Source organism: Natrix helvetica (assembly GCF_964273705.1).
Source record: "Natrix helvetica genome assembly, chromosome: 6".
Lineage (NCBI taxonomy): Eukaryota > Metazoa > Chordata > Lepidosauria > Squamata > Natricidae > Natrix > Natrix helvetica.
Window position 1 is genome coordinate 80,994,296 of NC_138553.1, and position 16,683 is coordinate 81,010,978.

A 16,683-nucleotide genomic window follows, 5' to 3' on the forward strand; every position below is an offset into this window, starting at 1 on the left:
GCCGTCCACTAGACAATGTCGTGGGGCGGCGCCTAGGAGTAGAGCCTTCTCTGTGGCGGGCCCAGCCCTGTGGAATGACCTCCCTCCGGATATTAGGATTACCTCTGACCTCCGCTCCTTCCGTATTAAGCTTAAGACCCACCTATTCCAAGCAGCTGGCCTGGCTCAACTTTGATCTAACCATATCGCTCCTGACGGGTTTTTAACTGGGTATTTTAAATATATTTAATTTCTAGGGCTTTTAATATTGTATTTTAATTGTTTTTATTTTCAGCCGACCTCCTCCTTGTGTATGTCTCAGTATATGTCTTTGTTATATGTTTGTTTTGTCCACATATTTATTTCGTATGTTTCATTGTACGCCGCCCCGAGTCCTTCGGGAGAGGGTGCGGCTAAGAAATAAATATATTATTATATTATTATTATTATTAAGTCGGATTGGCGCCACTTTGGGGTCTAAATTAAATGAGATTGGTTTACCCACATACTTACCAAGACCACATCCTCGAACTCCTTAAATATCTGCTCAGCGCTGCTGTTTTCCACGGCGTTGATTCCGGTGACTTCTAACCCCAATGCTTCAAACCAATCTAGTCCAAGAAGGTTCTGTAACAGTGCGCTGGCAACGGTCACGGGCAGCTGGGCTACGATGTCCTTGAAGCGGATCTGGAATGTGCCTTGGCCCACGATGGGGACTTGGTTCCCCTGGTAGTCTCGAAGCAGGATGTCTGGAACACGTAGTTGGCTCTTTTTGAGGCTAGGGATAGCCTGTTTCATGGATGCCCATGAAATGATCGTCAGGGACGATCCTGTGTCAACTTCTAGCTCGCAAGGTGAGTCCTCCAAGAGAACTGTGACTTTCAGCTTTTTAGGCCGCTTGGTGCGGACCTGACTTATTGTGGTGAGATACGTTCGCAATTCCTCTCTCTGGGTCAACTCTATCTCAGCATCTGTATCCTGAAGATACTCTCGTTGAGCGTCTTGATAGAACGCTCTCTCAGCTCTTTGCGAGTAATCTCTCTGGGAATACGCTCGCTCAGCTCTTTGGGAATTTTCTCTCTGGGTAAACACTTGTGGATTTCTCTCTGGGTGCCCTTTTTGATTTCGCCAAGCCCCTGGGTTGGGCTTCTGTTGGTGGTACATGGGTGGCTGCCGTGAGGCAGGGACTTCGCTCCGGCACACTCGTGCGATGTGCCCAAGTTTGTTGCAGTGCGAACAAACAACGTTCCTGAACCTACAGGTAGACCGGGGGTGATTCCCTCCGCAGCTTGCGCAGGGCGGCAAACGGAATCCGGGTCTCCCCCCAGGTCTCACGTGACTGCTCCGCATCAGGTGACTTTCCTCGAGCTCGGGATCCTCGAAGTCAGGAATTGTGTCCTCGTAGTGGACTCTGGTGTGTCTTGGCGCTGGCTGGCTTGTGTTGAACCCGCGTTGAATTGTTTCCGCTGATCTTTCTGCTGATTCTGAAGCTCTTGCCTCGTCGAGTGCAATCTGCAGGCTTAAATTGGTTTTGGCCAACAGCCGTTTTTGTAGGGAAATGTCTCTCAGCCCGCATATGAGTCGATCCAGAATTTGCTCGTCCAGGTCTCTGAACCCGCAATGTGTGGCTGCTTTTCGTAGAGCTGCAACGTACTGGTTGATAGAGTCTCCCGCCTTCTGGTTCCTCGTGTTGAATGCTTGGCGACAAACGTGGCGGGAAGGTTTTGGCGCGTAATGGGTTTGCAGCGTTTGTTGCAGCGCCGTCCATGATACCTCCTGAATGGGGGTTGGTTCAGAGAGGTCCCTGGCCATCTCGAAAACTTCTCGGCCGCAGTAGCTCAGGAATATATTTTTCTTTCGAGAGTCCGGTATTCCTGTGTATTCGTTTGCTTCGAGAAAACACTCGAACCTGAGCATGTATGATTCCCAATGATCAGCGATTGGGTCGAAAGGAGCTGGAGGAGTGTGCATCGCCATTTTCCCTCGTTTGAAATTGCCGCGCTGCGGTGTCCTGAGATGGCTGCCGGTATTTCTGCCGAATTCCTGGCTGGATCGAATCCGGGGATTCTAAGGTAGCGTTCTTCGTCCTATCTGTCTCTCGATCCCACCTTCGTCGCCAATGTTAGATCTGGGCAACGAGAGAACAGACTGCGGACACGAAGTGACTTAACAGCTCTTTATTTGTAGAAGAAGTGATCCAGCTTGCTCTGTGGCCGGAGGGTTCCCCTTTTATAGGACTCGGGTACGCCTCTCGACCAATCAGAGCGATACCTGTTTCCCGCTGTAGCAGCGGACCAGAGAGGAGACTTCCTACGATATATGCTAATATCTAACAAGGCTCTTCTCCAAGGAGTCCTTCTTCCTTCTCATTAGGTGGCCAAAGGATTTGAGTTTCCTCTTCAGGATCTGGCCTTCTAAAGAGCAGTCAGGGTTGATCTCCTCTAGGACTGACCGGTTGGATCGCCTTGCAGTCCAAGGGACAATAGGTCCCATTCATGGGACCTGCTCATAGCTAAGAGTAGAGGGCCATTTGTCTGTAAAGTTTTCATTCCGATTTAAGTGGATGGCCTCTTCCAATGCTACAGTCCTCTGAAATGATCACAGGGGCTTCTATAAGAGAATGTCCCAGCTTGGTAGCTTTTAATGTTTTTTTTTCTTTATATTAAAACTCACAAGAGGGGGCAACTAATAATTCCATGTCATGACTACATTAGTACTTTCATAACTCTCAAGGGACAGAACAATTCATCCAAACACAAGCACCGTGAGGTTTTTATAATGATATAAAAATAAAGGAAAGTTTCTTTTCTTCTGGTAAAAAAAAAATTATGCTGAAGCTTTTGTTTCCAAAGCAAATATTAAGCATCTGTTGGAAGAAATGTCCTTCTGGGTTCAGGTCCAAGTGGGGAGAAAGACACTGGAAACATGGAAGCTGTTTGGAAAGATGGTTTAATGGTGGACAGAGCAACATGGTTTGAGGTCCTGGGTAATTGAGGAGAGAGAGGGGGGGAGGGAGGGAGGGACCGATCGATCGATTGATCCTCTCTCTTGGGCCCTGCCTTGGAACTTCCTGTTACTGTGTAAGAAATGTATTCTGATTGGTTGTCAGACTCCCTTGGGGTCATGCTTGGGTAACTTTATAGGTTGTCCTGAGTCCCAGGTTTGGTTGAATCTTGCTGGGTGATGATGTAATGAAGAGGGTTTGGGGCAATTCTTATTATGTTTGAGGGCATTCCTACCTTTGTTGAATCTTGGGTGAGGGCAGAGGTAGGCTGCTACCACTTCGCACCGGTTCCGGCAAACTGGTAATTAAGATTCTTCACAGTTAGGCAAACTGGCAAATTCTGGCCCCGCCCCTGCTTGTTTTTCTGCCTATTTTGGGGGGCATTTTTACTCCAAAAAACCTCCCTGAAAATGACCTGAAAATGGCCCGAAAATGCCCCCCAAAATGGCCTGAAAAACACCCAACAAATGCCCTGAAAAACGCCCTGTTTTTTGGCCATTTTTCTGCAACCTACCTCTGCCCTCACCCAAGATCCAACAAAGGTAGGAATGCCCTCAACCATAATAGGAATTGCCCCAAATCCTCTTCATTACATCATCACCCAGCAAGATTCAACCAAGTCTGGGACTCAGGACAACCTACAAAAATGGCTCGAAAACCAGCCTGAAAACAGCCCAAAAAATAACCTGAAAATAACCCAAAAAACAGCCTGAAAAGGGCCAAAACACCGCCCAAAAATGGGGGGGGAGAGAGGCCCAGGCAGTGGTGGGATTAGCCCCCACCGGCTGTATCCTACCTTTGCCATGGAGGCGAGTGGCCAGGAGGCGGGGCTGGGTATGATGAGTGATGTCACCCACCCAGTCACATGACCAACCGCCAAATGCCTACCCAGCTAGAGAACCGGTTAAGTGATTCAGGTCCCACCACTGGGTGAGGGTATTTGCTTATGAATAGACCTAGCTGTCTCTTTATCTTTTAAGTGCTGACATCTGCTGTAGGCTATTGAGGAGGGTGGGAGCGATTAAGAGTGAGTTTGCTTCCTGCCTAAAAAAAACATGTTTCTCCATTTCTCATCCAGGGAAATATAATATTCTGCCTTTTTAATATTTCCTAGAATATTTCATCCTTCTAGGAGAAGGGTGGGTGATAACTTCCTACACGTCCTTTTATTATGCAGATTTATTTGCTCTTCCTTGGATTATATTACAAGGATCTCCGGTCTCCAAAATACAACCTACTCTCTTTTTGCACGTATTTGCAGAAAAGCTTTGGGCCCACCACCCAAAAGAATTCTCTCTCCCCCCCCCACTTTTCTCTACATTATAATTTTACAGTTGGAAGCATAATACCTATAACTCCAATAACAATGGTTAATCTCCAGAGGCCTGCAGGGCAGAACAAATATTACCAGCATTATCTTCATAGGATTTGCATGTTTTAAATCCCGCTGAGTAACTGTGCTTTTAGTAAAAGGCACGGAAAAGATTGGAACAGAAACAAGAGAGGATATCGGAGATTTAGCACGATGATCTGTTAACCAAATAATGCTGGGCAATTAGAAAGGTGGAATGATATGCTGTGCAGTCCTTCGTAATGCTAACTCATAAGGAAAATATTAAAAGATGCTTGCTCCTGGGGAGGAAAGCTATGGCAAATCTAGACAGCATCCTAAAAAGCAGAGACATCACCCTGCCAACAAAAGTGGGTGTAGTCAAGGCTATGGTTTTCCCAGTTGCAACGGATGGCTGTGAAGGTTGGACCATAAGGAAGGCTGAGCGCCAAAGAATGGAGGCCTTTGAACTCTGGTGCTGGAGAAGACTCCTGTATTGAGTCCCTTGGACTGCAAGGCCATCCAACCGGTCAGTCCTAGAGGAGATCAACCCTGGCTGCTCTTTAGAAGGCCAGATCCTGAAGAGGAAACTCAAAGACTTTGGCCACCTGATGAGAAGGAAGAAGGACTCCCTGGAGAAGAGCCTCATGCTGGGAACGATGGAGGGCAAAAGAAGAAGGGGACAGCAGAGAATGAGGTGGCTGGATGGAGTCACCAAAGTAGTCAGCGTGAATTTAAATGGACTCCGGAGGATGGTAGAGGACAGGATGCCACCTGTGGCATCACAGACCTATATAATTCAAAATAGACTTACTGGTTAAGTTTGAATGTTGCATTAAGATGAAATATTTGTTTTTAAGATGAAATACTTAAGTTTTTGGTTGGGTGACACTATGAATCATGTCAAAGTGATTTAATAACTGTGTTTTATGACTTAGCATATTATGCAACCCCTTAGAGTGATTCATTCTATGTAACCCAGTTAGACTAACGGTAACTTAGTATGTGACCTTTTCTTTCTTAAACTGGGTTTAACAACCTGGGCTTACGATATGTGGTGTGATCCCTGTTAGACACTGGTATCAAGTACAGTGGTTTCCACCCAGGTCCTCTGTTCCGGCGGGAACAGAGGTTTAATCCTATGGGTCGAAGGGTCTGACAGCTCCTTATAAAAGGGCTGCTGTCATACTCAACCTTCGCTGGATTGTACTTACTTGTACTTTACTAAAGAGCTGTTGTTGCCTTTAGCCTTGTGTGTGCCTTTCCATTACCCCAGGGGTGTCCAAACTTGGCAACTTTAAGACTTGTGGACTTCAACTCCCAGAATTCCCCAGCCAGCAGATCTGGCTGAGGAATTCTGGGAGTTGAAGTCCACAAGTCTTAAAGTTGCCAAGTTTGGACACCCCTGCATTACTCGATCTAACAATCACAACACTGGTCGTTTCAATAAGGATTGTCTTTTTGTGCTGGCATCTTCTGCTTACTACTGGAACAGAAACGAGCCGGATTATGCTGTGCAAATATCAGTTAATATGATAGTAAAGTAAGAAGAAGAAAAAGATTTCATACTGTAGATTTAGTAAAACATAAGCGGTTCCGTATCAGATGACATTTCAAAGCTTGTTCTCACGTAAAAAAACCTTCTTGTCCTGATCATTTAAGATAATATTTGGTGACACTTAATAGATGTATGTGTGTTACACCTGTACACACACACACGAAGAGTAGTTGTTGTTATTTTCAAAGTTAGAGTGGGGGAAAAGTTCGGTATACTAGTTGGGGCAACAAATATCTAAGAGTATCGTTGTCTTAAAAATGAAGTTAACAAACAGAAATGTTATTGTTGGGCATACCAAGGCAATTGGTATATATATATATATATATATGGAATATCCAACTGCCACTTTGGAACATCTAAAAATGTCTGAGAGGTTATGTTGGAAGAAATGTGCTTCTGGTTCAGTTCCAAGTGGGGAAAAAGACACTGGAAGCATGGAGGATGCTTGGAAAGACGGTTTTAATGGTGGACAGGATCACATGGTTTGAGTTCCTGAACAGAAAACAGGGAGCACATGCTTCCAGATGTTGGGTGAAGACAAAAGAGAGACCGAGATGCTGAAAGTCCCTGGTTTTATGCCCTCTCTGACCTTTGATCTTGAGCTTGTATTCTGATTGGTTGTCAGACTCCTATGGGACCATGCAAGGGCAACTCTCTAGGCTGTGTTTTGAGTCCAGGTTTAATTGAGCATCACTTCTTCCCAGGTGCCCTGTGGTGAGATGGGTAAAGGGCTAATACTATCATGCCTTAATCCCACCGCTCTGGAGCTGGGGGAGATCTTTGTTATGTAGAATAGACTGGCTCAGGCCTTTTAATGGCCCATTGAGAAAGGTGGGGGCTATTAAGAGTGAGTCTGATTCCTGTCTAAAACACAATTCTCCATTTCTTATCCAGGAAATATAATATTCTGCCTTCTTAACATTTCCCAGGATATTTCATTTTTCTAGGGGTGGGTTTTTACTTCCTACAGTTAATTTTTTTAAAAATAAATAAATTCAGATTTCCAAATCAGAATGCTCAGGTGTCATTGGCGTGTCGTTTTATTCATTAAAAGGAATTTTAGGATTTATCTTTTGACTTTTACCGAATTTTCAGCCACTGTAAATGCGAGTAGCGACAGTAAGTGAATCCCACCACTGGCCCCCAATCCCGAAACCAATACCCTTCTTTTGCACGGCTTCTCCATTCCCACCTTCAGCAACTCCAGCCAAGAAAACTGTGCAGGCAGAAAAGGGCAGGACTGGCAAGCGAAGCCCGCCCACCAGCTTCACCGGCGCTCACCGCGCATGCTCATTCCCGTTTCCATAGAGAGACGAAACGTGCAGAATTTTCTTATTATTTCCCTTCTTGTTACTGATCCTCCGCTACAATTTACTCGCCGCCCCTCACACCCTCTCTCGGGCAAGATCCGAAAGAATTGAACCACACCACAACCGCAACCACGACAACAGGCACGCCCCAAGGAATAAAACCACCGTCGACACACAATTGAGAGACACCGGTGTTATTCCCCCCCCCCAAACTGGAAAGGAGGAGGAGAAGGAGAGAAAAGCCCCGCCCACTTGGCGGCTCCTCCTTAGGGCACGCCCCTGGGCAGCCCGACCAATCCGCTCCCGCGGCGCCTCTTTTTTCTTCCCCCCTGCTCCGCCCCGCCGGGCGAGAGAGGTGAGCGGTCGGGGGGCTTCGCGTTCAGTCCGAGCGTGGCCGGAGCATGAAAGGCAGCTGAGCGGGCGAGCAGCGGAGGAAGAGGCAAAAGTCAGACCGGCCGAAGGGCAGCAGCCGCCGCAGGAGCCGCAACGGCGGCCCGATGTCCCGCAAGGCCAATGTGGAATACACGCTGCGGAGCCTGAGCAACCTGATGGGGGAGAAGCGGCGCCGGCAGCCGCCGCCGCCTCCTCCGCAGCCGCCCTCCAGGCGGGAAGCCTTGGGCGAGCGGAGCCTGATCGCGGCCGCCGAGTCTTGCTCCAGCTTGAACAGCCAGGCTTCTTCGTCGGGAGGCGGCGGAGGCGGCGGGGATCTGGAGCGGGCGGCTCGGCGTCAGTTCCAGCAGGACGAGCCGGCTCCTTTCGTCTACGTGGCGGCGGCTTTCTCGGCGCTGGGCGGCTTCCTCTTCGGCTACGACACCGGCGTGGTGTCCGGGGCTCTGCTGCTGCTGAAGAAGGAGCTGCGCCTGGACGCCGCCTGGCAGGAGCTGCTGGTCTCCAGCACGGTGGGCGCCGCCGCCTTGGCCGCGCTGCTGGGCGGCGCCTTGAACGGCTGCTGGGGGCGCCGCGCCTGCATCCTCCTGGCCAGCCTGCTCTTCGCCGCCGGCGCCGTCCTGCTGGCCGCCGCGCCAGACAAGGAGACGCTGCTGGGGGGCCGCTTGGTGGTCGGGCTGGGCATAGGTAGGTAAAGAGGGAGGGGGCCGGTAGGAGCCCCCGGGGGGTGGGGATTGGAGGTGGGGATGAACCGGTTAATGGTAAATAGTGATTGATGAACTGGTTAATAATGGTTAATTAACTGGTTAATAATGGGTAATTAACCGGTTAATAATGGTGAGCAATGAGTCAGTTAATGGTAAATAAGGATTAATGAACTGTTTAATAATGGTTAATCAACTGGTTAATAATGGGTAATGCACTGGTTAAGGGACTGGTTAATGAACCGGTTAATAATGGTGAACAATAAACCAGTTAGTTGTAAATAATTTACCAGTTAATGAACTGGATAATAATAGTGAGCAATTGACTGGTTAATAATAGTGAATAGTAAACCAGTTAATAATGAATAAAAATGAACTGCTTAATAATGGTTAAATAACCAGTTAATGGTAAATAATTAACCAGTTAATAATGGTTAATGAACTGGTTAATAGTGGTTAATTAACTGGATAATAATAGTGAGCAATTGACTGGTTAATAATAGTGAATAGTAAACCAGTTAATAATGAATAAAAATGAACTGCTTAATAATGGTTAAATAACCAGTTAATGGTAAATAATTAACCAGTTAATAATGGTTAATGAACTGGTTAATAGTGGTTAATGAACCGGCTAATAATGGTGAACAATTAATAATAGTAAATAACTGGTTTACTATTAATAGTAAATAACTGGTTAATGAACCAGTTAATAATGATTAACTAACCAGTTAATGGTTAACAATTAACCTGTTAATGGTAAATAATTAACCAGTTAATAATGGTTGATGAACTGATTAACAGTTGCTAACAATAAACCAGTGAACAATTGAAAGCAATTAGCAATTCTTAACAATTAACCAGTGGAACTGCTTGCCTCCAGAAGTTGTGGGTGTTCCCCACAGACATTTCATTACCCAACTAGGTAACCTCATCAGTGCTAGAAAGTAGTGGGATTTGTGGAGAGGGGGAGGGGGAGGAAGACTGGGGTCCTTTGTGCTCTTCGAGCTTGGTGGTTTTCTTGCAGACATTACCCAACTAGGTAACCTCATCAGTGTTAGGAGGGGAGTGGGTTTGTAGAGGGGAAGGGAAGGAATGTGGGGTCCTTGGTGCTCTCGGAGCTTGGTGGTTTTCTTGCAGACGTCTCATTACCAAACTGGGTAACATCATCAGTGTTTGAAGGGAATGGAATTATACAGCATATAAACAACAAACCCCTCCTCCTTCTACCATGGGTGATATTATCTACTTTGAGTCATGAAACATGTGCAAGAAAGCCCCCCCCCCCAACTCAGAGAGCACTTCCCATCCCATCATTCCTGCCTCTTCTTGCAGGAGCAAAATTTGGGACCATTTTGGTTTAACACGGGGGGAGGGTTTCCCCCATTCTTCAGCTCAACCAAAACCCTTCACAAAAGTCCCTTCTAATGGCTCACTGACCCCTCCCTCCCCAACCTTTATTATTTGAAAATAATGCCATGTTGTTAGTTTTGAAGTTCTTGTCCAACCCATTGCGACCCCATGGACAACATTCCTCCAGGCTTTCCTGTCCTCTACCATCCTCTGGAGTCCATTTAAGCTCACTGCTGACTCCATCCAGCCACCTCCTTCTCTGTCATCCCCTCCTTCTTTTGCCCTCCATCGTTCCCAGCATGAGGCTCTTCTCCAGTGAATCCTTCCTTCTCATTAGGTGGCCAAATTATTTGAGCTTCCTCTTCAGGATCTGGCCTTCTAAAGAGCAGTCTGGGTTGATCTCCTCTAGGACTGACCGGTTGGATGGCCTTGCAGTCCAAGGGACTCAATGCAGGAGTCTTCTTCTCCAGCACCAGAGTTCAAAGGCCTCCATTCTTTGGCGCTCAGCCTTCCTTATGGTCCAACCTTCACAGCCATCCATTGCAACTGGGAAAACCACAGCTGTGACTATACACACTTTTGATTGGCAGGGTGATCTCTCTGCTTTTTAGTCTGCTGTCTAGATTTGCCATGATGCCATAAGCACTACTTTAAACTCCCAGCATTATGGAGATTAATTTGAGATTAATTTTGACAATTGGAGCCATTCTTGCTGCTGGCCATCTCCCCTTCAGGACTATGGGCTGCCCTAGAGCTTTTCAGAGACCCCCCTAGACATCAATTGTGTCCTATCGACCTTCCATCAGCCACCTACTGAGCCCCAAACATTTATTGAACCCCCTTTTAGCCCTAGATATTTATTGAATTACAGCATAAACCCATCAACTCTTACAGGGTTGATTTGGGGAGGGCTGCTTTTCAACTTTAAGGTAAAGGTTCCCCTCACACATACAGTATGTGGTAGTCGTTCCCGACTCTAGGGGGCAGTGCTCATCTCCATTTCTAGGCCGAAGAGCCAGTGCTGTCTGAAGACGTCTCCGTGGTCCGGTGGGCTAAATGCTGAAGGTGCACGGAGCGCTGTTACCTTCCCACCAAAGGTGGTCCCTATTTTTTCTACTTGCATTTTTTACATGCTTTCGAACTGCTAGGAAGCTGGGACAAGTAACGGCAGCTCACTCCGTTAGGCGGCGGTGGGGATTCGAACTGGCGAGCTGCCGACCTTTCTGATCGACAAGCTCAGCGTCTTAGCCACTGAGCCACGCTGTCCCTTCAGCTTTACACACACACACAAACACAAAATTGCAGTCTATTTTCTAGCCCCTTGGAGACTTAGACATAGACTCCTAGGGCTGGAAGGGACCTTGGAGGTCATCTAGTCCAGCCCCCCCCTCCCCCAGCCCGGTCCAAGGCAGGCAATTTTATTGCATCCCAGACAAATACCTGTCTACTTTTTTCCTTGAAGACAACCAGCGACACAGGTTTGCTGCCGATATGTCTTGCATCCTGCAGTTTTTGTGGATGTGGAAACCCAAATAAACTTTTCTTGAGATGGGTGATGGGAAGGAGACTGCCAGCTCCTCGGCTGGTTGTTGAATATATAGGATTAAAATGGGAATTTGGTGTTTCTAAAGAACTGTTCAGATTTCCCATCTTTTTAATTTCACGTTCTTCTAAAATGAGCCTGTTTTTCCCCCCTTTTGGCTGCCTCTTGAATTTTCATCCAGCACAAGGGCCATTTTAAGGGACAGAAATATAATCTGAAATAAATCACTTGATACTGATACCATCATTTTCAATTTGTTTGGAAGATTGTCTGATTGTCTTGTCATTATCCATGGTGTTTTATTAAGAATGTAAACCTCTTGTGCTCTGCATAAGATAATATAGTGCTTTGAATAGTCTCCTTGAATTTCTCATGAACTAACACAGAGCACCACTTAAAATCCAGATGCTTCATTTGATACCTGGGGGAAATTTTTTAACCTCATCTAAGCAATTGGTTAACTTGTGATATGACCGTCACAATCAATGTTGTAAGAAGATGTTGATCATTGTTTAAACTTAAATAACCACAAATAAACATCCTTTTATCCATTTATTACAGTATATCACAACTTATCCAGCAATAAGTATTGCCGAAGCATTGTGATTTCATACTAAGTCAGAATTTAAATGATCTCCGAAAATGGATTTTTCATTTCTTATGTAAAGTATCCCTTAAATGCTCTTTCTGTTCAGTTAATATTTATTCCCAAAATACCTTTTAAGAAGTTGGTCTCATAAGGGTTAATTTATCAATAGGGTATAGTTATGTGCTTTTTTGGGGGGGGGGACTTTTATTTAATCTTTGGGTGTTTTTATCACGTGGCACATTTCAAGCAGTCGGAACAAAAATACACACGTTTATGAGAATATTTAAATTTGCTTAATTCTGTGATTCTAACTTCATTCAATCTGGTCAATGTGATTACTGTCTTATATGCATCTGCCTAATATTTTAAAAGTGGCATAACTTCTGGAAGTTTAAGCTAAGGTTTTGAAAACTGCACGTAGTCGTATACAATTTTGCTTTATATTGTGTATGTACCAAGATGGTAACAAGCACCATTACATTCTGCAAGCTAAATAGCTAAATTATGCTATTAGAGGCTGTAACTATTCTGCTTTTTCAAGCAATTTAAAGAAGCTTATATTGTTTTTTCTTTCGCTTCTATCCTTATAACAATTCAGAAAAAATAGATTGGACTGTGGGGGGAAATAGTGACTGGATGAATCTATAATTTATTATTTTTTTAAAGAAAAATATTGGAATAACATTTATCTGCTGATGAATGGTAGCCAAATCTGTATGCAGGGAAGAATTGTCGGCTGCAAAGTCTATCCCGTTAGTCCTCGACATACGACCGCAATCGAGCTCAAAATGTACATTGTTAAGCAAGACATTTGTTAAGGGAATTTTGCCCCATTGTATGACCTTTCTTGCCACGGTTGATAAGTGAATCACTGCAGTTGTTAAATTAGTAATGTGGCTATTTAGTGAATTGGATTTTCCCATTGATTTGATTGTCAGAAGGTCGACAAAGGGAAATCATGTGACTTCTGCAACCGTCATAAACACGAATCAGTTCCCAAGCATCCAAATTTTGGTCACGTAACCCTGGGGATGTTGAAATAGTCATAAATCTCTTTTTTTCAGTACCGTGGTATCGTTAAAGCAGTCACAAAATGACAGGATGGATAAAAAAAATTATTTTTTTAAAAAAATAATCAAGATTTTTAAATTTTAAATTGGATTTTTTTTAAAATTTTTCTCAAATTTAGTAAAATGCTTTTGGAATTAAAAATCTTCTCCAAAGGTAGCTTTCTATTGAAGATACATCAATAATTTAGTTTATTTAGCATGAAATGGAGCTTTAGGTACGTAGCATGAGGCGGTACATTCTGCAATATTTACGTTTTTTTGGTAAATTCGTTCAGTGAACGCAAGCGCTGCAAGCTGAGGTAACAGGCGCTGCATTGATGCATTCACACAATTTCACAGAGCAAAGATGACAGTTGCTCTTTAAAAAAAATTTTAATTTTGCTTTTGCCCAGAAATGGAAAAACAAACTAACTCCAAGCGAAGATGAAATAATAAGAAAGGTTATGGATTGTGCTGAAATGGACAAATTAACTAAAGAAATTCAGGGGAAAGAAGAATCAGAATTCTACCAGATATGGGATAAATGGTATAGGTGGATGGAGGAAAGAAACAAGAATCAATGAAGGAATATAACAAAACTCAAAAATAATAGATATGAGTGAAATAAGAGAGTTATGAATGGTGAAATCCAAAGGAAATACAATAGAAGGGGAAATAATATAAGGTGAGTGGTATCGATTGATAATTGCTATTAGAAAGAATAGGAAGCTCCTGTTTGTATTGCACTGTGTGAATGTGTTGTACGTCTAAGTTTTGTTAGTTATTTTTTAAAAAAAAAATGATTTAAATCGAGTTGATTGAAATAAAATCCACCCTGATAAATGAACTGTTGTAAGTAGAGGACTCTTACCATATTTCCCCCAAAATAGGACAGGGTCTTATTTTCTTTTGACATCCCCCCCCCCAAATAAGCACTTGGCCTTATTTTCGGGGAGTTCTTATTATTTTTGAGGTGCAGGAGGCGGCGAGCGTGGTCACCTCCTCATGTCTCATGCTGTGTTGCAATATTTCCGTGGAGGGCTTATTTTAGCGCATGCGCTCCAGGGAGGGCTTATTTTGTGGGGAAACATTGTAGTTTAAAATCTTTTGGAGATTTGTTTCAGTAAGGCTGGCCCTTTGCTTGATAATTCATAATATCTTCCCGTCGGTCCCTCTGTTACGAATGCTTCTTGCATCTGTCTTTCTCTCTCTCTCTCTCTCTCTCTCTCTCTCTCTCTTCTTTTAATATATTTCCTTCGGCTGCTTCCTACGAGAGAATTTCATTAGTAATTCATTTGGCTCCTCTATCGACTGCACAGCCCTAGATCCATCTTTCCAATCGTACTGATTTGATTTTGGACTTGATTTATCTCCCTCAGTCCAGTCCTTTCTATTAGAAGGGGAAGCTGGGGTGGAGCAAAACTTTGAGGGAACTTTTTAACTGCCATTTTGCGTGTGCGGCGCTTTCATTTCGAGTGACGATCCATTATTCATGAAAGCGTCCATTTCTTCTGCTTGGAACAAGCCGTCAATTAGACATTGCATTTCTTTAAAAAAAAAAAGCGTTTGAACAGTTTTCGCTACTATAATATGTACACTGTTCCCCTGAAAATAAGACCTCCCCGGATAATAAGCCCAATCGGGACTTTTGAGCGCATGCGCTAAAATAAGCCGTCCCCTGAAAATATTGCAACACAGCAGCAGCCATGAGGTGACCACGTTCACCGCCTCCTGCACCTCAAAAATAATAAGACCTCCCCGAAAATAAGGCCACACGCTTATTTTGGGGATCAAAAGAAAATAAGACCCTGCGTTATTTTGGAGGAAACTGGGTACTCTGGCAAGATTTGCTCAAAATCATTTGGTAACTGAAGGAATTGGTATGGGTGGTTCTTGACTTACACGTCTTTGCTTAGTGACCATTTTGAAGTTAGAACGGCACTGACAAAAAGCGACTTATGACCATTTTGTCACATTTACGGCCATTTGTTGCGGCATTCCCACGGTCACATGATCCAAATTCAGAGGCTTGGTAACTGGCATGTACTTAGGACAGTTGTATTGTCCCCAGGGTTACTGTGTGGTCCCATTTTGCGACCCTCTGACTAGCAAAGTCATGGGGGAAAACAGATTCACGTAACAATTGTGTTACTAGCTTAAGAAGTGAGGATATTCACTTAACAACTATAGCAAGAAAGGCTGTAGAAAAGGACAAAACATGCTTAACAACTGTCTTATTTAGCAAAGGAAATTCTGGGCTCAGTTGTCATGTCAAGGCCTGTCTGTATTGTCTCATGGCCACATTAATGTTAAGGACTCTGTTAAATAACAAGATGCTAAGTTAATATCAAATTGAACATGAAGGCAGAAGATATGTCTTTATTAAACAACTAGGCGATAACCCGGCATGGCCCGGATATTTATTTATCCTAATCCTGCATTAGACAGTAAAAGCCCTGATTTTGTAGAAAATGTCCAGACGAAATGTAATTTCTAATGTTTGATTTTCCCCCTTACCAGAGGAAGCCCCCTTGTGGAGTACTATGAAGCCGTTACCATGGCAACTCCACTGCGCTGTGCAGTAGAAGCTATTTTACGGCAGTACGGTAGAAGTCATTTTAAGGCACAACAGGCTATATCTTAACAACACACGCACTCCCAGGGGTGTTAAGGGGTGTCTCGCCTCCACAGTATGTGTTTCCAGAGAGTAAGTCCTATGTTTACCAAGTTTGGTTGAAATTGGTCGAGGCGTTTCAGAGTTATGCTGGTATACTACTCGGTGGGCTATTTCTAACAGCCCTAAAAGAAATGAGATGGACATGGAGAAAATAACATTTATTAAATAAGGTTTAACACGGAGGTGACAAGATAATGGGGTTGGCACGCCAAATTTGGAGAAATTCAAATGCGGGTAAAAACGGATTAGAGAGAGAGAGAGAATGAACAGAAGGAGGAAATAACTCTTCATAATGACTTTGTTTTAGAGAGAGAGAAAAAAAATGAGAACCTCATATTTAGGTTGGTTATTGATCTTTGGGGAAAACCACATGGGCACGAACCCAACATTACTCATCGAGTTGTTAATTGCGATGTCAAAATACTTTAAAATGGAGAATTTGACGGGTGGCGGGCAGGGAAAACAGCCAATGCAGAAAGGGGAGGGAGTGATATCCAAGGCCAGAAACCATGATGGGAAGCAAAGTGTTTTTTTAAAAAATCAATATATAATGCGGAATTAAAATGACATGGCTGTCTTGCAAATTAGCCAGCTACCAAAATTGGAAGGGCGAGTAACTTTACGTAAAATGAAAAACAAGGATTTGGATTCAGTCAGCTTCGTTTTGCCAGGTTTTTCACCTTTCTTGACGTAGCGGGAGACCATTTACATCTTTGAGACCAATGAGTCACAGGAACCTTAAAGCAAAATAAAATAAAATACAGAGAATTCCGATTTTGGGGAAACCAAAGCTTTGCCCTAGGATTAAGCCAGGCAGCGAGAAGTTAATTTGGAAGAGATCTCACGTTAATCTTTAGGCAAAGCTAACAGCCATGAAACAAAAACTAGTGTCAACTATAGTTATGCAGAAGGAAAAATATAATGGCTCTTCGACTATTTTTCAGGATGGGAGTGACAGAACCAAGCAGTTGCTGGTTTTGGTTCTTAAGATGTATCCTGGCTGCTTGGTTGAATTAAAAATAATCGATTGCAGAAAAGTCTCTACAATGGCACTTTATTCTCTGCTATGAAATAGAAACATTGTGGTATTAGCTCACTGTTTGCTAAAGCTCTGCAAGTTAACAGCTGGCAGCGTGTTTGCATGGCACTGAGTTGCCAATTTCTTTCTTTCTTTCTTTCTATCTATCTATCTATCTATCTATC

At 44.0% G+C, this 16,683-nt stretch overlaps 1 protein-coding gene across 1 annotated transcript in view; it reads left to right on the top strand.

The window, feature by feature from the left end:
* The first annotated feature begins 7,549 nt into the window (after positions 1-7,549).
* SLC2A13 (solute carrier family 2 member 13) overlaps positions 7,550-16,683 on the top strand; it is an 82,414-nt gene continuing 73,280 nt past the window's right edge. Inside the window, exon 1 of the mRNA XM_081957547.1 lies at positions 7,550-8,255. Coding sequence (XP_081813673.1) covers positions 7,679-8,255 — 577 coding nt within the window. The 5' untranslated portion in view covers positions 7,550-7,678. The remainder of the gene's footprint in view (positions 8,256-16,683) is intronic.